Source organism: Panthera tigris, chromosome B3 (genome assembly GCF_018350195.1).
Source record: "Panthera tigris isolate Pti1 chromosome B3, P.tigris_Pti1_mat1.1, whole genome shotgun sequence".
Lineage (NCBI taxonomy): Eukaryota > Metazoa > Chordata > Mammalia > Carnivora > Felidae > Panthera > Panthera tigris.
In genome coordinates, this window is record NC_056665.1 from 28736043 (window position 1) to 28752125 (window position 16083).

At 35.8% G+C, this 16083-nt stretch overlaps 1 protein-coding gene across 2 annotated transcripts in view; it reads left to right on the forward strand.

Annotated features, from left to right (window-relative positions):
• UBE2Q2 (ubiquitin conjugating enzyme E2 Q2) overlaps positions 1–16083 on the forward strand; it is a 66096-nt gene that overhangs the window by 9938 nt on the left and 40075 nt on the right. For both annotated transcript variants that reach the window (XR_006218477.1, XM_042988312.1), the window contains exons 2-4: positions 2293–2394; positions 6859–6963; positions 14316–14372. Coding sequence is in view for 1 of the 2 variants with exons in the window: in XM_042988312.1 (XP_042844246.1) it covers positions 2293–2394; positions 6859–6963; positions 14316–14372 (264 nt within the window). In the remaining variant the exon portion in view is untranslated. The remainder of the gene's footprint in view (positions 1–2292; positions 2395–6858; positions 6964–14315; positions 14373–16083) is intronic.

The following is a 16083-nucleotide window of genomic DNA, read 5'->3' on the forward strand; positions in this document are numbered from 1 at the left end:
CTTTGAGAATAGGATTAATTTTGAAGACCAAGTTTCTTTTTGTGTAGAGATTTGGGACACCATGAGAATTAGAGGAGTGGGAAAACAAAATAAACCATTACCAAATAGACACAATGATATCCTCCTTCAGTACAATTTTTTGTTCTTCAAAGAATACTTGGTAAAGTGCTTTAAAAATACTCTGTTCCGTTTGGCTTGAACTATAATGAAATTGAGATTATAGTTCTTAAAGCAATGCTGCTTTAATCCTGTTCTGCAAAATTGTTTTTCCATGTCTAGAATCTAATTGTTCTGTTGCTAGTATCTAGTATTAATGACTTTTCCCTAATTTGCAATAGAAAACAGTACAAATGAACAAAGTAAATATCTATTGTAGGTAAAAGCATGTGCTTTGTTCATTAACTTTTAAAAATCAACATATGTAATTGTGCTTTTAAAAATACATAACTAGCATTTCTTGATAGTACCCAGTTTGCAATGGAATAAAATGTTGGAATTTTATGGAACTCGAGTTAGTTATATATTGCTCTAACAAAATTAGCAGCCTAAAACAGCAAAAATTATCTCAGTTTCTGTGGGTCAGGAATCTGAGCATGGCTTATCAGGTTCCCTGGCTCCGAGTCTCTCACAAGACAGTAAAGGGGTTGACTAGTGCTGCAGTGCTCTCAAAGTGAGACTGGGAGAGAATCTGTCTCCAATCTCATTCATATCGTTTTTGGTAGGATTAATCTTACAGGCCTCAGGTCTGAGGGCTGCAGTTTCTAGCTGGCAGTTGGTCAGAGGCTGCACTCTCTCTTGCCTCTCAATAGGGAGATGGCTTCAGTCAGAAAAAATGAAAAGAGCAGGAGAGGGTGAGCAACACAGAAGTTCTCATCTTTTTGTCACCTAATCCTAGAGATGACATCCCATTATTTGATGTACTGTTTGCTAAAAGTGAGTCATTAGGTCTAGGGGAGGGAATTACCAGGTAGGATTATTGGGACTGTTTTAGAGGTCGCTCACTACAGTGTTAAAGAACATCATTGACCTCTGAGCTGTAGCACACAGACAGTGGCTGTACAAGAAGAATGCCTGTCTCAAAAGCCCATCTTCTAATGGCAAGTGAAAGCTGTATGTAGCATATGGTCGCTATATTGCTGTTTGTTCTACCTTCTAACACTGGCTATATTTAGGAAATAACCTTAACCTAATTAAAGAGATCTGTTCCTTTGGAAACCACATCCCTCTCTATAGTCTGAGAAGGGATGAAAATTATTAGGAAAAAGGCAAAATTAAATGGGATTTTTTTTTAAATTTTTTTTTAGGGCCAATTTTCTAATGGAGAAAAACTTAAAGTAACTTCTATAATTGCTCAGAGAGTATAGTGAGAAGATTTTTAAAAAGCATTTTAACGTCTATATGGATTTAAAAACATGTGCCTAGTTTGTACTCCTTTGCTTTACCTTTAAAAATGGAGTTAGATCTCATCTAGATAAAGTTTAGAAATGTAGATTTCCGGGTGCCTGGGTGGCTCAGTCGGTTAAGCATTGAACTTCAGCTCAGGTCGTGATTTCCCGGTTTTGGGTTTGGGCCCTGCATTGGGCTCTGTACTGACAGCTCAGAGCCTGGAGCCTGCTTCAGGTTTTGAGTCTCCCTCTCTCTCTGCCCTTCCCTTGCTCTCTGTCTCTCAAAAATAAATAAATGTTAAAAAAATTTTTTTAAATGTAGCTTTCTTATATTAAAAGGCAAAAGTGAGTATGGTTTAAATTTATAGATTATACTTCAAGGTTGTGAGGTTTTTTGTTTTTAATTTTTTTTTTTGTCTTTTGTTTTTGCTTTTTGAGGGATTTATTTATGATTCCAGATTTTAAAGCCCTTAAAAAAATGTTAAAGCTGGAGAATCCAGGCCATGATTGACCATTCTTTGTAAGGGAAGGAAGTCCATCTTCCTGGTACTTGAGTACCGTTTTTTTTTTTTTTTTTTTCAGCTTTTGATAAAACATAACTTTTGCAGTGTATTATTTTCTATTTTAAATGCTACTGCTTGCTGGGTAAACTCTTTTTGTTTGATTTTAAATTTATAGATTATCTGACATGGAGCAGGCAGGATTATACCATAAAACTTTGTTTTAAAAAATATCCATAAAAAGAAACTTTTCTCCAGTCATAGATGTTAATGTGTTGCTTTTCTTCCCCCTGATATATTTTACTTAAATCCATGGTCATTGTGCTATTTGGTGGGTGGTGTAGTGTATTTGCATATCTAGGTTAGTCGGTATGAAAATGTGTTTAACATAGGTGTCTTTGTAACAGGAATCTTACCCGTCTTCTTCACCAATATGGTTTGTGGACTCCGATGACCCAAATCTGACATCAGTTCTGGAACGTCTAGAAGACACTAAGAACAACAATTCGGTGAGAAAATAAGCCAAGCTACTTTCTTTTTTCCTCAAAAACATTATATATAGAACTTAGGTGTTAAGAGATCATATAATAAAAAAAAGTCTGATTAATGATTATTTGATAATCTTAAAGGAGCTGAAGACCAGTTTTGTTTGTCTGTTTGTTTTCTGGCCTTCAAATTCTATTTACTACCTGATTTATCTTTTTTATTCCCCATTAGTTAAACTTTAATTTAGGTGAATTAAGTGGTCTCTTTTCAATGAATTGTGATTATTAAACCAACCAAGCATTTTTGGTAGGGATCACTACCCAAAGTAAAAGGTAGAAAAAGGGAAAAAGAACTGAGGTGGATGTGAGGGGAAATAATGCTAGAATGACATCAATGCTAGTGTTAGGGAATTGCTTTCTCTGTCAGGAGTCTGTAACTGCAGTAAAAGCCAGAAAAAGTGTTTTTGGTTTTTTGGGATTTTTTTTAATGTACCAAGAAATGTAACTTTCCATTTTACAAAAAAAAAAATTAACAACTTTTTTATTATAAAACTAAGCAACTATTGTAAGAAAACTTAGTGAATGAAGGGAAATAAAAATCCTTTACAATATTTTTGCCTGATATAACCACTGTTGACAATGATAGCTATTTTCTAGCAGTATTTTTTCTCTTGCTAGTAAAATACATAGACTCTAAGTAGTTGAGGTCATATTCTATACAGTTTTATATCCTTTATTAAAGTTAACATGGAAGACTTGACTACTGTGTTCCTAGATGGGTAGACTCCGTATTATAAATGTCAGTTATCTCCATAGCTTCATGTTAATTTATAAATTGAATGCAGTTAATTCCCCTAAAAGTCCCAATAGTCTTATTTTTGGAACTTGGCAAAATGACTCTAAAGTTTGTTTTAAAGAGTAAATAATAAAAAAATAATAGTTGAAAAAAGTAATGAGAGTTGTCCAAAAGATATTAAATAAAAATATTGTATACTGGCACTGGACTGGACAAAGACAATAGAAGTTTAGAAACAGAGTCATGAAATTGATAATTCAGAATAAGTTAAAATGAGTTAAAATAAAAGGAAAGGTAGATTATTCTATGAATACTATTGGGAGAACTGACCATTGGGGAAAGTTAGAATCTTACCTCAGATTTTTGTCAAAATGAGTTATAGGTGGTTTAAACACATTTATGCTTAAAATTAACAGAAAAACATCAGTTTGAAGAGTATTTTACAAGTAGGTTGGGGGCACCCTGGGTGGCTCAGAGCCTCAGACTCTTGGTTTTGGCTCAGGTCATGAACTCTTGGTTTGTGGCTTTGAGCCCCACATCGGGCTCTGTGCTGACATTGCAGGGCCTGCTTTGAATTCTCGCTCTCTGCCCTTCCCCCGCTCTCTCTCTCTCTCTCTCTCTCTCTGTCTCTGTCTCTCAAAATAAACAAACTTAAAAAAAAAAAAGTCGATCTGGAGAGCCATGAAGGTTAGAGGTAAAAGTAAAAAGCTAGACACACATATTCACATCTGTAGCAGGGGAGTGACAGGACAGGGAAAGATAGCCTCCTTACTGCTATCTCCTTTAGGAGGTTACCTCTGAAAAGATCTAAAGGTGTAAGTTTTATAATAGTAGAAATGACTGGGTTATTTTTCAGTATCTAAAATTTTTCGTCCAAAAATACTCAAAATGACAGCATAAAAGTGGGCCTCATTTTATTCTAAAAAATTAATATATTTACATAAAAGACAAAAAACAAATCACCCTTACTGTTAATAGTCTCTGCCAGTTATTTTATAACCTAGTTTCTTGACAGAATAAGCTGTATTTCCTCACCTTTGCTTTACTTCTTTTATTATAATCTGGATTCTGTCTTCATTGTTGAACCAAGATTTTTTATCTCTAGTTGCCAAATCCAGGGACTCCTTTAACCCTAACATTGATCTCTCTGCACCATTTAGAAACTGTTGATTGTTCCCTTGTTAAAACATTTCTCCATTTAACAAACCTTTATTACTTAAAGTCTGTCAGTAAAAAGCTGATTAAATAAAAATTACTGTTAATGGTTTTATGATATAATATTATATTGTAATTAAAAAGAATGCAGCCAGTCTTTCCATAGAAACACATGCAACTTTCTAGGATCTACCAGTGAAAAAGCAAGGCACTGAATATTGTTTATAACCTGGCCCCTTTCGCATACAATGTTGTAAACAAAAAACTGTATCTGTGCTATCTATGTGAGTTTATGCATACTCCCCCCCCCCACCCCCACCCCCCCCCATGTATACAGGAAACTGTTAATAGAACACATGGAAGCTTTTTTGTTTTTGTTTTTAATTGACTGGCTTCTATGCCAGGCTTTGTGATAAGTGGTGGATACAAAAGTCAAGTCCTATCCCTGTCCTCTGGGAACTGATAATCTTACGAAGAATTGCATCAGATTACTTACGGTCTCCTGTTTCCCCTGGTCTTCCCTGAGCTCTTCTCCCTTGGTCAGCCTCTTCTCATTCTGTGCTTTCTCTGAGAAATCTCTTTGACTACTGTTATTTAAATTATAGTCTATATTCCAGGGATTCCTAAATCTGTATCTTTAGCTAAAATTTATCTCCTAAGTTTCAAACCCATATAACTGTTTATATATCACATAGATCAGGGAATCTCACTTGGATGTGCCATGGCTGTTAAAAATGATTACATTTGAATTTAAACTTACCTGCCTGGAAGTACTCTACCACCCCCATCAAGTTTCCCTTCAGTAACTCTCTTTTGTGATTGTGAGTGGGACAAAATGAAATAATGAAGCTTTACACACCTGTGCCTGAAACTGGGAACTAAAAGTTGTTTTTTTATACCTATATTTCCTGACACCTCCCCTCCCCAAACTACCTAGTAAGTTTCTAAATACCTTCTAAATATTTCTTAAATCTTTTCCAACCATCTTAGTTTCTTCCGTCCTTCAAATGCTTTTGGGAGGATTGGTGGGGGAGGAGGGTGAAACTGAAATTCCTGAAAGATGTACAACCCTGTTTTTCCTGTTGCTTGGTATGACTCTACTACACTGCTGCTCTTCCCACAGCACTGCCACAGCACTCTTCTTTGCCAGGACTTGGAGTGGCTGGGTCTGTGTCCAGGTCTCCCTTTCTTATCTTCATTATGTTCTTAAAGCAGAGCTTATTGGAGGGGTAAATCCACAGGGGCTTTGCTGCCTTTTAAGCTTGAGGATTTTTTTTTTTAATCCTAATTTACTGTTCAGCTTTCCTAATTTCTGCTTGTTCCTTTGACTACTTTGGAAAGTCTTATTCTTTGCTTTGTTTAACCCATTTTAATCTTCTGTTTTCTTAGTCCTTCATAAACCTGCTTCTTCATCTCTTTTCTTGATCAGAGACATCCAGGAAACTATTCCTGACCAGGTGAAATAAGTTACCTTACTAGTTCCAGGTAAAGTTTACTAAGTATTGAACATGGTTCTTAGACCACAATTCCTAAACTTATACATTAAAAACTGTTCGTTTCCAACAATGAAAGACATGTTCATAAACATAATTTACCTTCTTTGCTTAAATATATTTACGAAACAACCTGGGTGTAAAAATGGGAACTTACTGAGTTATTCCATGCAGTTTTCCTAGTGAGTTTTTTCCTTTTTTTTTTTTTTTTTTAGACAAATGCTTAAGAACCTACTAAGTGCCAAATGTTTTCCCAGAAGGTTTTATTTAATCTTTACCATTATAAGAAGTTCTCAATTTCCTTGTTTTATAGATGGGGACCCTCAAAAACTTAGGGAATTAGATGCTGTATCCAAGTTCCTCTAGATTCCAAGGGTCTGTCTGCTAGACAACATTTGTCTCTACTTGTAAATGAATATGACTGGAATGTATAATTTGATAACCCATGTGTAACAACACTGCCTCTATATTTTGTAGCCTCATTAATGTAAATGTATTCTTGTCTGAAGTTGTAAGTTTCTAAGAAAAGAAGTTAGCAACTGAAAATTGGACAATGTCTAGAGCTCTCCTTCAGGCACTTTTGCTGTTGTCATTCTGCTAGGTATTAGTTGTAGGGATTGTACTCAAGCCATAACTTTCTTTCTCTTTTTTTCTTTTTTTAAAGTTTATTTTTGAGAGCGAGAGAGACAGAGTGTGAGCGGAGACAGAGAGGGAGACATAGAATCCAAAGCAGGCTCCAGGCTCTTAGCTGTCAACCCAGAGCCTGGCACGGGACTCGAACTCATGAACAGTGGGATCATGACCCGAGCCAAAGTCGGACACTCAGCCGACTGAGTCACCCAGGTGCCCCAGGCCATAGTAACTTTCTTATACAAGGGGCCCCTAAAAATATTTCTTAAAGACTGTTATTTTATCTGTAAGTTGTAACTGAGCAGTAACAAACTTTTTCATTTCCTACTGGATTGGTTACAATAGTCATAGCATTATTCATGTCTTCTAAGGGCTCTTTAACATAATGCTTATTTACTGAAATGTGTTTTGTAGCTTCGTCAGCAATTGAAGTGGTTGATATGTGAACTCTGCAGATTATATAACCTTCCTAAGCTCCTGGATGTTGAGATGCTAGATCAACCAATACCCACGGGTCAGGTAAAGTAAAAATTCTCTAGTGTTCAAGAGCTAAAATAAATTGTCTCAAGCAAAAGTAAAACCAGGATAATTTTTCTTCTTATTATACAAATTATTTAGAAGTTAGTCTTGTTGAATTGTTTGTTTTATTTTAAGTACTAAAAATAACCTTTTTAGTCTTTGGAGCTGCTGGTATTTACTATGACCTGACCAGGGAAACAACTGCCTCCCCTGGACTACCAGCTACCTTTTTGTCTTTGTTAACATTCCTGATTTCCATAACTGTTTCTTCTTCAATTTTTTGCCTTTGCCTATTCATTGACCTTCACCTGGAATGCCATCTCCTTAAGCCTATCTGTGCTTCTTAAGGCCTAACCCGTATGTTATTGAAGTGCCTACTAGTTCACCACCACCTCTGATTTTTCTGGATTTCCAGATTTACCTATTTACGGCTTAATTTATTGACTTTGTACTATAAGTAGATAAGGATTTAGCTCTTAGACCACCCACCTTCCGGGCCATCTCCCCTTCCTAAAACACCGTTACATTTAGTCATATGAATTATTATTTATCATTAGGACTTTGTGGTATAGAGTTTTCTATTACGACATTCTTACAAGAGCTTTTTGTTTTTGCAGTGTCCTCCTTATAATAATTCTTAGTTTAGAAAGTGGTGTCCTGTCCCTTTTCTGTTCTGTCTCTCTGGAGCCTTTGGTTCTTCTGCACCAGTCTTAGCAGGTTGTTCTCTGGTCTGGCTGTGTAGCTGTCATTTGAAATTTTTGTCTCCTCTGCTAGTGTGGATCCATTGTTACCTGATCTCATGTTACCGTTCTGCTTACCCTTTCTCATTTTGCCTGAGTACATCCTCAAGTAGAATCCTAGCATGAAGGAGTAGTACACTTTCTGAGTTCTAACATCTAAAAATATATGGCCCGACCACTATAGGTTTGAATCTTGGTTCTGCTGCTTATTAGCTGTCTGACCTTGGGATAATTACCCAACCACAGTGTGCATCAATTTGTTTGTGAAATGGGGGAAATAGTAGTAGTACCTATATTTGGGAGAAACTAGGAAGATTAAATGAGTTAGTACATGTAAATCATTTAGAGCAGTGCCTGGCACATAGTAAATGACAAATAAATGTTACATACTATTACATTTTATGGTCATATTTGATCGTTTGGTTGAATATGTGGTTCTAGGTTGAAAATAATTTTCCCTCAGAATATCAAAGACTGCACTGTCATCTTTTAGCCAATGGTGCTGTTTAAGCCTGATGCCATTTCGAGTCTTACTCTTCTATGCTTAACTTGGGAAACTTTTAAGAGTTCATCTTTTCCTTGGTGTTCTCAAATATTACAATGGAGTATTTTTAGTTGTGGTCTCTCTCTCCCCCACCCCCACCCCCCACCCCCTGCCCTGTTGCTGGACACTAAGTATGGATGGGTCTTTTTCCTAAGTGGACTCCTTAATCTTTCTCCTTGGTTAAGTGTGCTTGTATTTTTTTCTGTGATAACTTTCTCCTTTCCATTTTCTTTATTCATTTTCGGAATGCCTACTAATGGGATTTTAGACCTCTTTACTTGAGTCCTTGTATCTTTTATATTGTCTCCATATTCTGTCTCTTTTAATTTAAAATTCTGGAAGTTTTTTCTTTTCAAATATGAAAAGTTTATCTTTTCAAATATATTTTTGAATATATTATTTGGACAGCATAACTTTTTGGCTTTGATTTATTGCTGCTTAACCAGTTACCCCGAACTTAGTTTATTCTGTTTCTTACAATTGTGTGGGTTGATTAGGCTTAGCTGGACAGTTGTTTTTTTTTTTTTTCTGTTGGCTTCACTTGCACAGTCAGATAGTGGCTGGGACTGGTAGTCATTTGGAAACATGACTGCTCTGGAATGTCCAGAATGGCTTTTTAACTCATATGTGTGGTACCTTGGTATTTCTTCACCCAGACTTTTCTCATGGCATCTCATCCTCTTCTTGGATGGACCCTTTCTTTTGGCTTCTCTTTATTCATGAAGGTAGTCAGAATTCTTAATTTTTGGCTTCCAAGAGCACAAAAGTAGAAGCTGTCAGGCCTTTTTAAGGCTTAGATATGGAATTGGCCCAGTGTCATTTCTACCACATCTATTGGTTAAAGCAAGTCATGGGACCAGCCCAGATTGGCTTTGGGAGGGGACCAGATAAGGGGATGAATGCTAGGGATGTGGTTCATTGGAGGTCCTCTCCAATGATATATCATAAATTCTAAGAGCTTTTTCTTGTTCTCTGATGATTCTTTATTCATAGCATTTTATTTCTGATTTATAGTTGTATTCATAAGTGTCCTTAAGGAGCCACCCTTAAGGTAAGCTACCCTTAACCTCTCCCTCTCTACCATCTCTATTTTCTCTTTAAGTTTTTTTTTTTTTTCTAGTTCATCTTGGTCTTAATTTTTCTTTTTGAAGACTTTCCTCAAATATCTATTTATTCTATATTGCTCATTCATATTTCTGTTTTTTTTTCCTCCCTTTCTTATTCATATATTCCTTTAGAGAGATACTAAAAAGATGACTGAGAGTTCTTTGTGGCCAAGACTTGTCAACTGATAGCTTTTTGGGAGGAATTTAAAGGGATTTCCAACCCCACTTCCCCAGCCCTGTATTTCCTGGTATAATAATAAATGGCAGCTGGAATTGGTTTATTTGGTTTGTTTGGATATGAAACCTTCTAATCTCCTGCTTAAGGTAGATATGTTTGCCTGGGTTCTGCTTAAGGACATAAGGGGGAGCAGTGTGTTTGGGGATTGGACAATATGTTCTGGGTATAGGCTTTTGGTTAATCTGTTTTCTGGCTTATTCATTACTCCTGCTGTCCAGGTTACTGGGTGTCTTAGAGTCTTGAGTCTCTCCAGCGTGCTCTGGGACAAATTAGCCTCCTATAATCCCCTAACCTATTTTACTTGTTTGCTCCATTAATTACTATTCTTCCATGTATTGTCATATGCTAGTATGAGTGAATTCTTTACTGCTGGTAGCCCCACTTCCTTTTTTGTTATCATTGTGTATTTATATAGGGTTTATTCACTATAATTTTAGTGGAGACTTAGGAAAGAGAGAAAATGGGAGAAATATGTTATGTTCTATGTTCAATTTTCTCTCTGTGGAATGTCTGCACCTTAGGTTTCTCACTTAACAATACATTATGGACACAGTGTATGTAGATCTACCTTGTTTTTTCATGATTGTGCATATAATTCTATGTAGAGATATAATTTGTGAATTGTGTGAAGAAATTTACTAGTTGTGAATCATCCTTGTATTCATAATAAATACTCAGCACCTGCATAGGTGGCAGCCAGAGGGACATGATGGATATGATAATACTTTATTTTTGGCTTTTTCTACTTTAAGTGCAATTGTAATATACTTCTTTTTATTTGTTTCTTTTTAGGCTCTTGTGTTTCATTTCAGTATCAAGGTTATGTAGTCTTGTAAGATGACTTGGTAAGCTTTGTGTGTTTTTTTTCTAAGATCGAGGGCAGTTTAAATAAAATTTTCAGCAGGGTCCAATTTTGCCTCTCATGAGGCCTCTGGAAACATCCAGAGTTAATTTTGGTTGTCACAACTGGTTGGGTGGGGGTGCTGTTGGCATTTTGTGGGAAGAAGGATGTTCCTAAATGTGCTACAATGTCAGGTCAGTCGTGCATGACGAAGAATTATCTAGCACCAATTATCAGTACTTCCAAAGTTGAGAAACCCTGGTTTAAATGAAAATCTGAGCCTGATCCATGTTTTTCCGTGTATTAGTTTTCATATTTTCCATTCCTTTAGTCAGTTTTAGTAATTTTAGATTCTAAAAAAATGATGACTTCATTTATACTTTTGAATCTATGAAGCTCTTTTCATTTCTAAAGTTGTTTTCTTTATCGTTGATTACTTTCCAGAAGCTTGTCTGTTTTATTGGTCTTTTGAAAGAATCAGTCCTTTTATTTTTTTAAATCTAATTTTCTTTATTTTTGTGTGAGTCTTAGCTCTCCTTTTGCTTCTCTAGTTTATTGGATCATTGTGATTTAAATTGCTTTTTTAACAAAAGTATACATTTTCTTAGCGCTATTTGATTTCATTGCATAAGTTTTAAAATGTAGTGTATTTATTTTCTAAATAGTTTGTATTTCCTGAGTGGTTTGATTCCATCTTTTGTCCATAAGTTTAGTGTAATAGTTATGGTGAATACCTGGGAATGACCACCCAGTCCCCACCCATGTGAAGAAACAGACTATTGCTAGCACTAGAAACCTTTTGGAGGCTCCTTCCAGATAATCATTCCCTTCTATGCTAATCTTTTCCTTTTCTCTAGTTTTATCATCTACATGTACCTTTCTGAACAATGTGGTTTACTGTTGCCTGTTTTTAAGCTTCATGTTAAGAGTCATATGTGTTCTTTCATGTCTGTCTTTTGCTTAACATTGTGTTTTGAATTTATTCATATTATGTGTAGCTGGAGTTCTTTTTCATTTCAGTATTTCATTGTTTGAATACACCATAACATTTTTATCCATTGGAGTTGATTCCAGCTTGCTATTAGGAATAGTGCTACCCCAAGGGATACAGGAGTACTGATGCATAGGGGCACTTGTACCCCAATGTTTATAGCAGCACTCTCAACAATAGCCAAATTATGGAAAGAGCGTAAATGTCCATCAACTGATGAATGGATAAAGAAATTGTGGTTTATATACACAATGGAATACTACGTGGCAATGAGAAAGAATGAAATATGGCCTTTTGTAGCAATGTGGATGGAACTGGAGAGTGTGATGCTAAGTGAAATAAGCCATACAGAGAAAGACAGATACCATATGTTTTCACTCTTATGTGGATCCTGAGAAACTTAACAGAAACCCATGGGGGAGGGGAAGGAAAAAAAAAAAAAAGAGGTTAGAGTGGAAGAGAGCCAAAGCATAAGAGACTCTTAAAAGCTGAGAACAAACTGAGGGTTGATGGGGGGTGGGAGGGAGGGGAGGGTGGGTGATGGGTATTGAGAAGGGCACCTTTTGGGATGAGCACTGGGTGTTGTATGGAAACCAATTTGACAATAAACTTCATATATTGAAAAAAAAATAAAAGCAATAGTGCTACCATGTTCATTCTTCTCTATATTCGTGGGACACCTGTGCAAGCATTTTTCTGGGCACATACTTAGAAGTTGGATTACTGGGACATGAGGGTCAATTTCTTCTTAAGAGTTCTTTAGAAAAAATTTTTTAACATTCTTAGGTGGCTTTTGGACTATTTTTAGTTTTTCTCTGGTCAGAGAATATGGCTTCCCAGCTGAATTATCAACAATTGCCTCAACTTAACCATTGGTGTGATTATGTCTTTGCTTATTGCCGTTTCTTGTATTCCATGGTTGCTTCCCACCTCCAAAAATATATCCCTGAATCATGTCCTCTGTTTTTATTTCTAGAAAGGATTTCTGGGAATGTATATGGAGAGTGTTCCTTGAATACTCAGTATCTGTTTTTATTATTTATTCAACACCTACCTATCTGACTCTGTGTAAAGTACTCTACATAGGTGCTGAGAATACAGAGGTGAAAGAAACACAGGAATCGTGCCTGTCCTGATGGAACTACATACACAATTCTAAGTTCATAATTGAGTGTCTTCTAGGTTCTTTACACTTTTATCTTCCAGGATTTATTGCTGCAGGTGAAAATCCTGATGCCTGATTCTTCTTTTTCTATAATTTTTCTTTTTGGACATTGGTAGGTGTTTTTTGTTTTTTTTTTAACTGTGAAGTACAGAATTTTACTTTTCAATATTCCTTTGGGGCATTCACAGCCACTTCATATTTGAGGTCTTTCTTTAGCTTGACAGCCTTTGTCTCTTATTTCTTTCCCTCAGTCTTACAGATGAATATTAATTCTCTGTATTCCTATCTCCCATTTCCCTTAACTCTTCTTTTTCTGTACCCCTTCCTCTCCCATCCCCTGTATCCTTTTTCTCCATTGTTCTAAAGCAATGTCACAACTTGGTCATCTTGTTCATCTTTTTTTTTTTCTTTTTTTTCTTTTCCTGATAGAATCTTTTTGATTTCCTAGAATTGCCTTTTCCTTTGCACAGAAATTTTTTTATATTTTGTGGATGTAATACCTTCTCAAGTATTGCTAAAGCTTCCAATTAGATTTTTTTGTTTTATTTTCTTCATTAATAATGCTTCAGGTCACCTGTTCTGTTTGTTCAACTTGGTGCTTCCCCCCCCCCCCCCCCCCCCCCCAGATTGCTGGTTTTCTTCAAATATCTGGCAATACTTGGCTGTCTGCATAGATGAGGCATACCATTGATCATTGTCAATGGTTGATGTGACTGTCCTCCGCAATTGTCACTCTTCTCTGCTATGGCCTCCTCCCCCGCTGACTTGTACACCTATGCTCTGCCTATGACATGGGAATGGGGAGGTTCTGGCAGGCAGACTTTTCAACTCCTCTGAGTAAAAGGAAAAGGTGATTTTGCTGCTGTGTTGAGTTATATTTTTTAAAATGTGCCTTTCTCTCTGGCTCTGATACCCACACTTAAGAGGCCATCAAGTTAGGCCTCTTAAACAATAAATTTGTTCCAGCTGTAGTTGGAACAAATACAGCAAGTATTTCTGGAAAGAAAGAAAAATCATCCTGACTTTATCCACTGTATTGTAGACAACTGTGCTCTGGTTTAGAAAAGTTGTCTTTTTGAGCTCTGCCAAAACTAGTTATGAAGGTCCTTCCTTAAACCCCATCAGGTTCCTTGTGAATGAGTGGCAAATTGTGTCTTGTAGAGAAGTATTCTGTGATAAATGACATGTAAAAAAGAAAAGTGGCTCTATAGTAAAATGGTGATCATTTTATAATTTTTAGTTTTGTGAAAGGTCGACTTCTTTATAACTAACACATTTGACCTTTTAAAATATAAGTTAAAAAGGTAGCTGTTTTAAGGAAACCAAAGTTTGGGGTATTTATTTTAAGTGGAAGAAGAATATAAAATAAAATATTTATTTTAAGAAGAAGAAGTGGAAGAACCTTATGTACATAGCCATATGAGTAAAATGTTTTCTTTAGAATGTTTCAGAATTTTCTGAAGTTTTGCTTTATAATTGACTAATTGCCTTTGTTTATTCCCAAAGCATCTATTAAGTTGAATTGTTCAAAATTTGTTTCTTTTTAAAAAACTGATAAATATTATTTGTCACGTCAAACCTGGATTTAAAAGTAAATGTTCAACTTTAATGAGTTCTTTTAGTGGAATTCTAGTGACAGATGAATGATAGCTTGTCCCTAAAGTCTTCTAATGTACTCAGTGTGTGCTTATTCTGTGTAGCCCTAGCAAATTCTTTTTCCTTTTCAGAATGGGACAACAGAAGAAGTAACTTCAGAAGAAGAGGAAGAAGAAGAGATGGCTGAAGTAGGTGTTTTATCTAAAAAATCACATTTTATAAATACTAAATCTTCATTTTTGAACATTTTTAATAATTCTCTAATCTCCTTTATAAGCCTTTGTTAATGTGGAATAATGCAAAGCACATGGTATTTGAAATTGAGTGTAATTTCTAAAGTCAGCTTTTAGCTTTAATTAATGATAACACTTTAATGGTTTTAAGCAAATCACTTATCTGATGTCTTTGGATTTGATTTCCTAACAAATAAAAGCTCTTATTAACATTTAGCATTAAAATAATATTTGTGTTTAATAGTAATCAATACTTAACCTGTACTTGGTTATTTTTAGGAAGAGGAACTATTAAGTTTTAAAAATTCTGAATTTATGGGGGTCTACGTGGCTCAGTCAGTTAAGCATCCGACTTTGGCTCAGGTCATGATCTCCACAGCTTGTGAGTTCGATCCCCATATTGGGCTCGCTGCTTTCAGCCTGTCCACGCAGAACCCAATTCAGATCCTCTGCCCCCTCTATCTGCCCCTCTCCCGCTTGCACTCTCCCCCAAAATAAATATTATAGAAAAAAAAATTCTGAATTTGAGCGTTTGAGAACATTTCAGGGACTACTCACTAGAAGTAGTAAAGCTACCTCCTGTTGAAAAATCATCTAAGAATTTCGTAGGGCAAATTCTAAGACTTTGACTTTAGACCAGTTTAATTGCCACTCACGGATACAATTTTAGAGGTTTTCCAGCTCTGAGGCTTTGTGTTTAAATGCAGACTTCAGAGTGGAGATCTAGGTTTCTACATTGACCACATAAAAGGTATTTGAGTTCCACAGTCTTGATTTTAAAATATCTTTTCCATTTTGGATCTTAGAGTTAATTCAAGTTACTACCTTCTTTTCTTGATTTGGAAAATCTTAAATGTAAAATACACTTCTTAGAATGCCTTAAAACTAAAGAAGTAGTTGTGGGTTTGTTTTGTCAGTGTGGGAGCAAAATAATCCTTAACGTCTAATTTGTAATTTGTGTGACTTTTTAGGGATAGAGTTAAATGTTAAAAGCATTTCATGTTTTTAAGCCTTTTCCATGGGTTCAGTGTACAATGAAGTAGACATTCAAAAGTTTATGTACTTTTCATTTTTCCCTTCAAAATGATATAAAGAAGGGACAGCAGCATTTAGGGAAAGAAATCTAGAAAGACAGGAGCCTGGACTTCAAAGATGTCAGATTAAGATAGGTGAATAGAAGATAATCTAGGTAACTAAAATAATATGGTAAAAAGTCCCAAGCAGCCTTGGGCGTGGTGTGTTTAGGTGCATTGAAGCTGTCTTTTTGGGAGATTAAGATTGATGTGTTGGAGTCATGGAAGGAAAGCAAGGTTGACTAGCAAAGCAGATGGCTTAAAAGTCTTGAATTGGAAACAAATATGTTTATCTTTGGTGTGACTATTGAGAAAAAGGCCTTACACAGAAAAAGGTGTGCTGAGAACATTGTTCTATAAAGATAATCCACACAGAACAGAATTCATCATTAATACTCAAGTGGAGAAGATTTATGGATAGGAATGTGGCTGAGTTTTGAAGTTTTAGGAGGAGATACAGACTAAGGACATTTGTGAGAACTCTGAAGAAAATAAGTGTGGGATGGAACAAAGGTGTAAACCTTTCATGGGGAGGGAGCTCTATGAAACATGGAGTCATGGACAGGGTCTGAATAAGAAAGGAATATAATAAT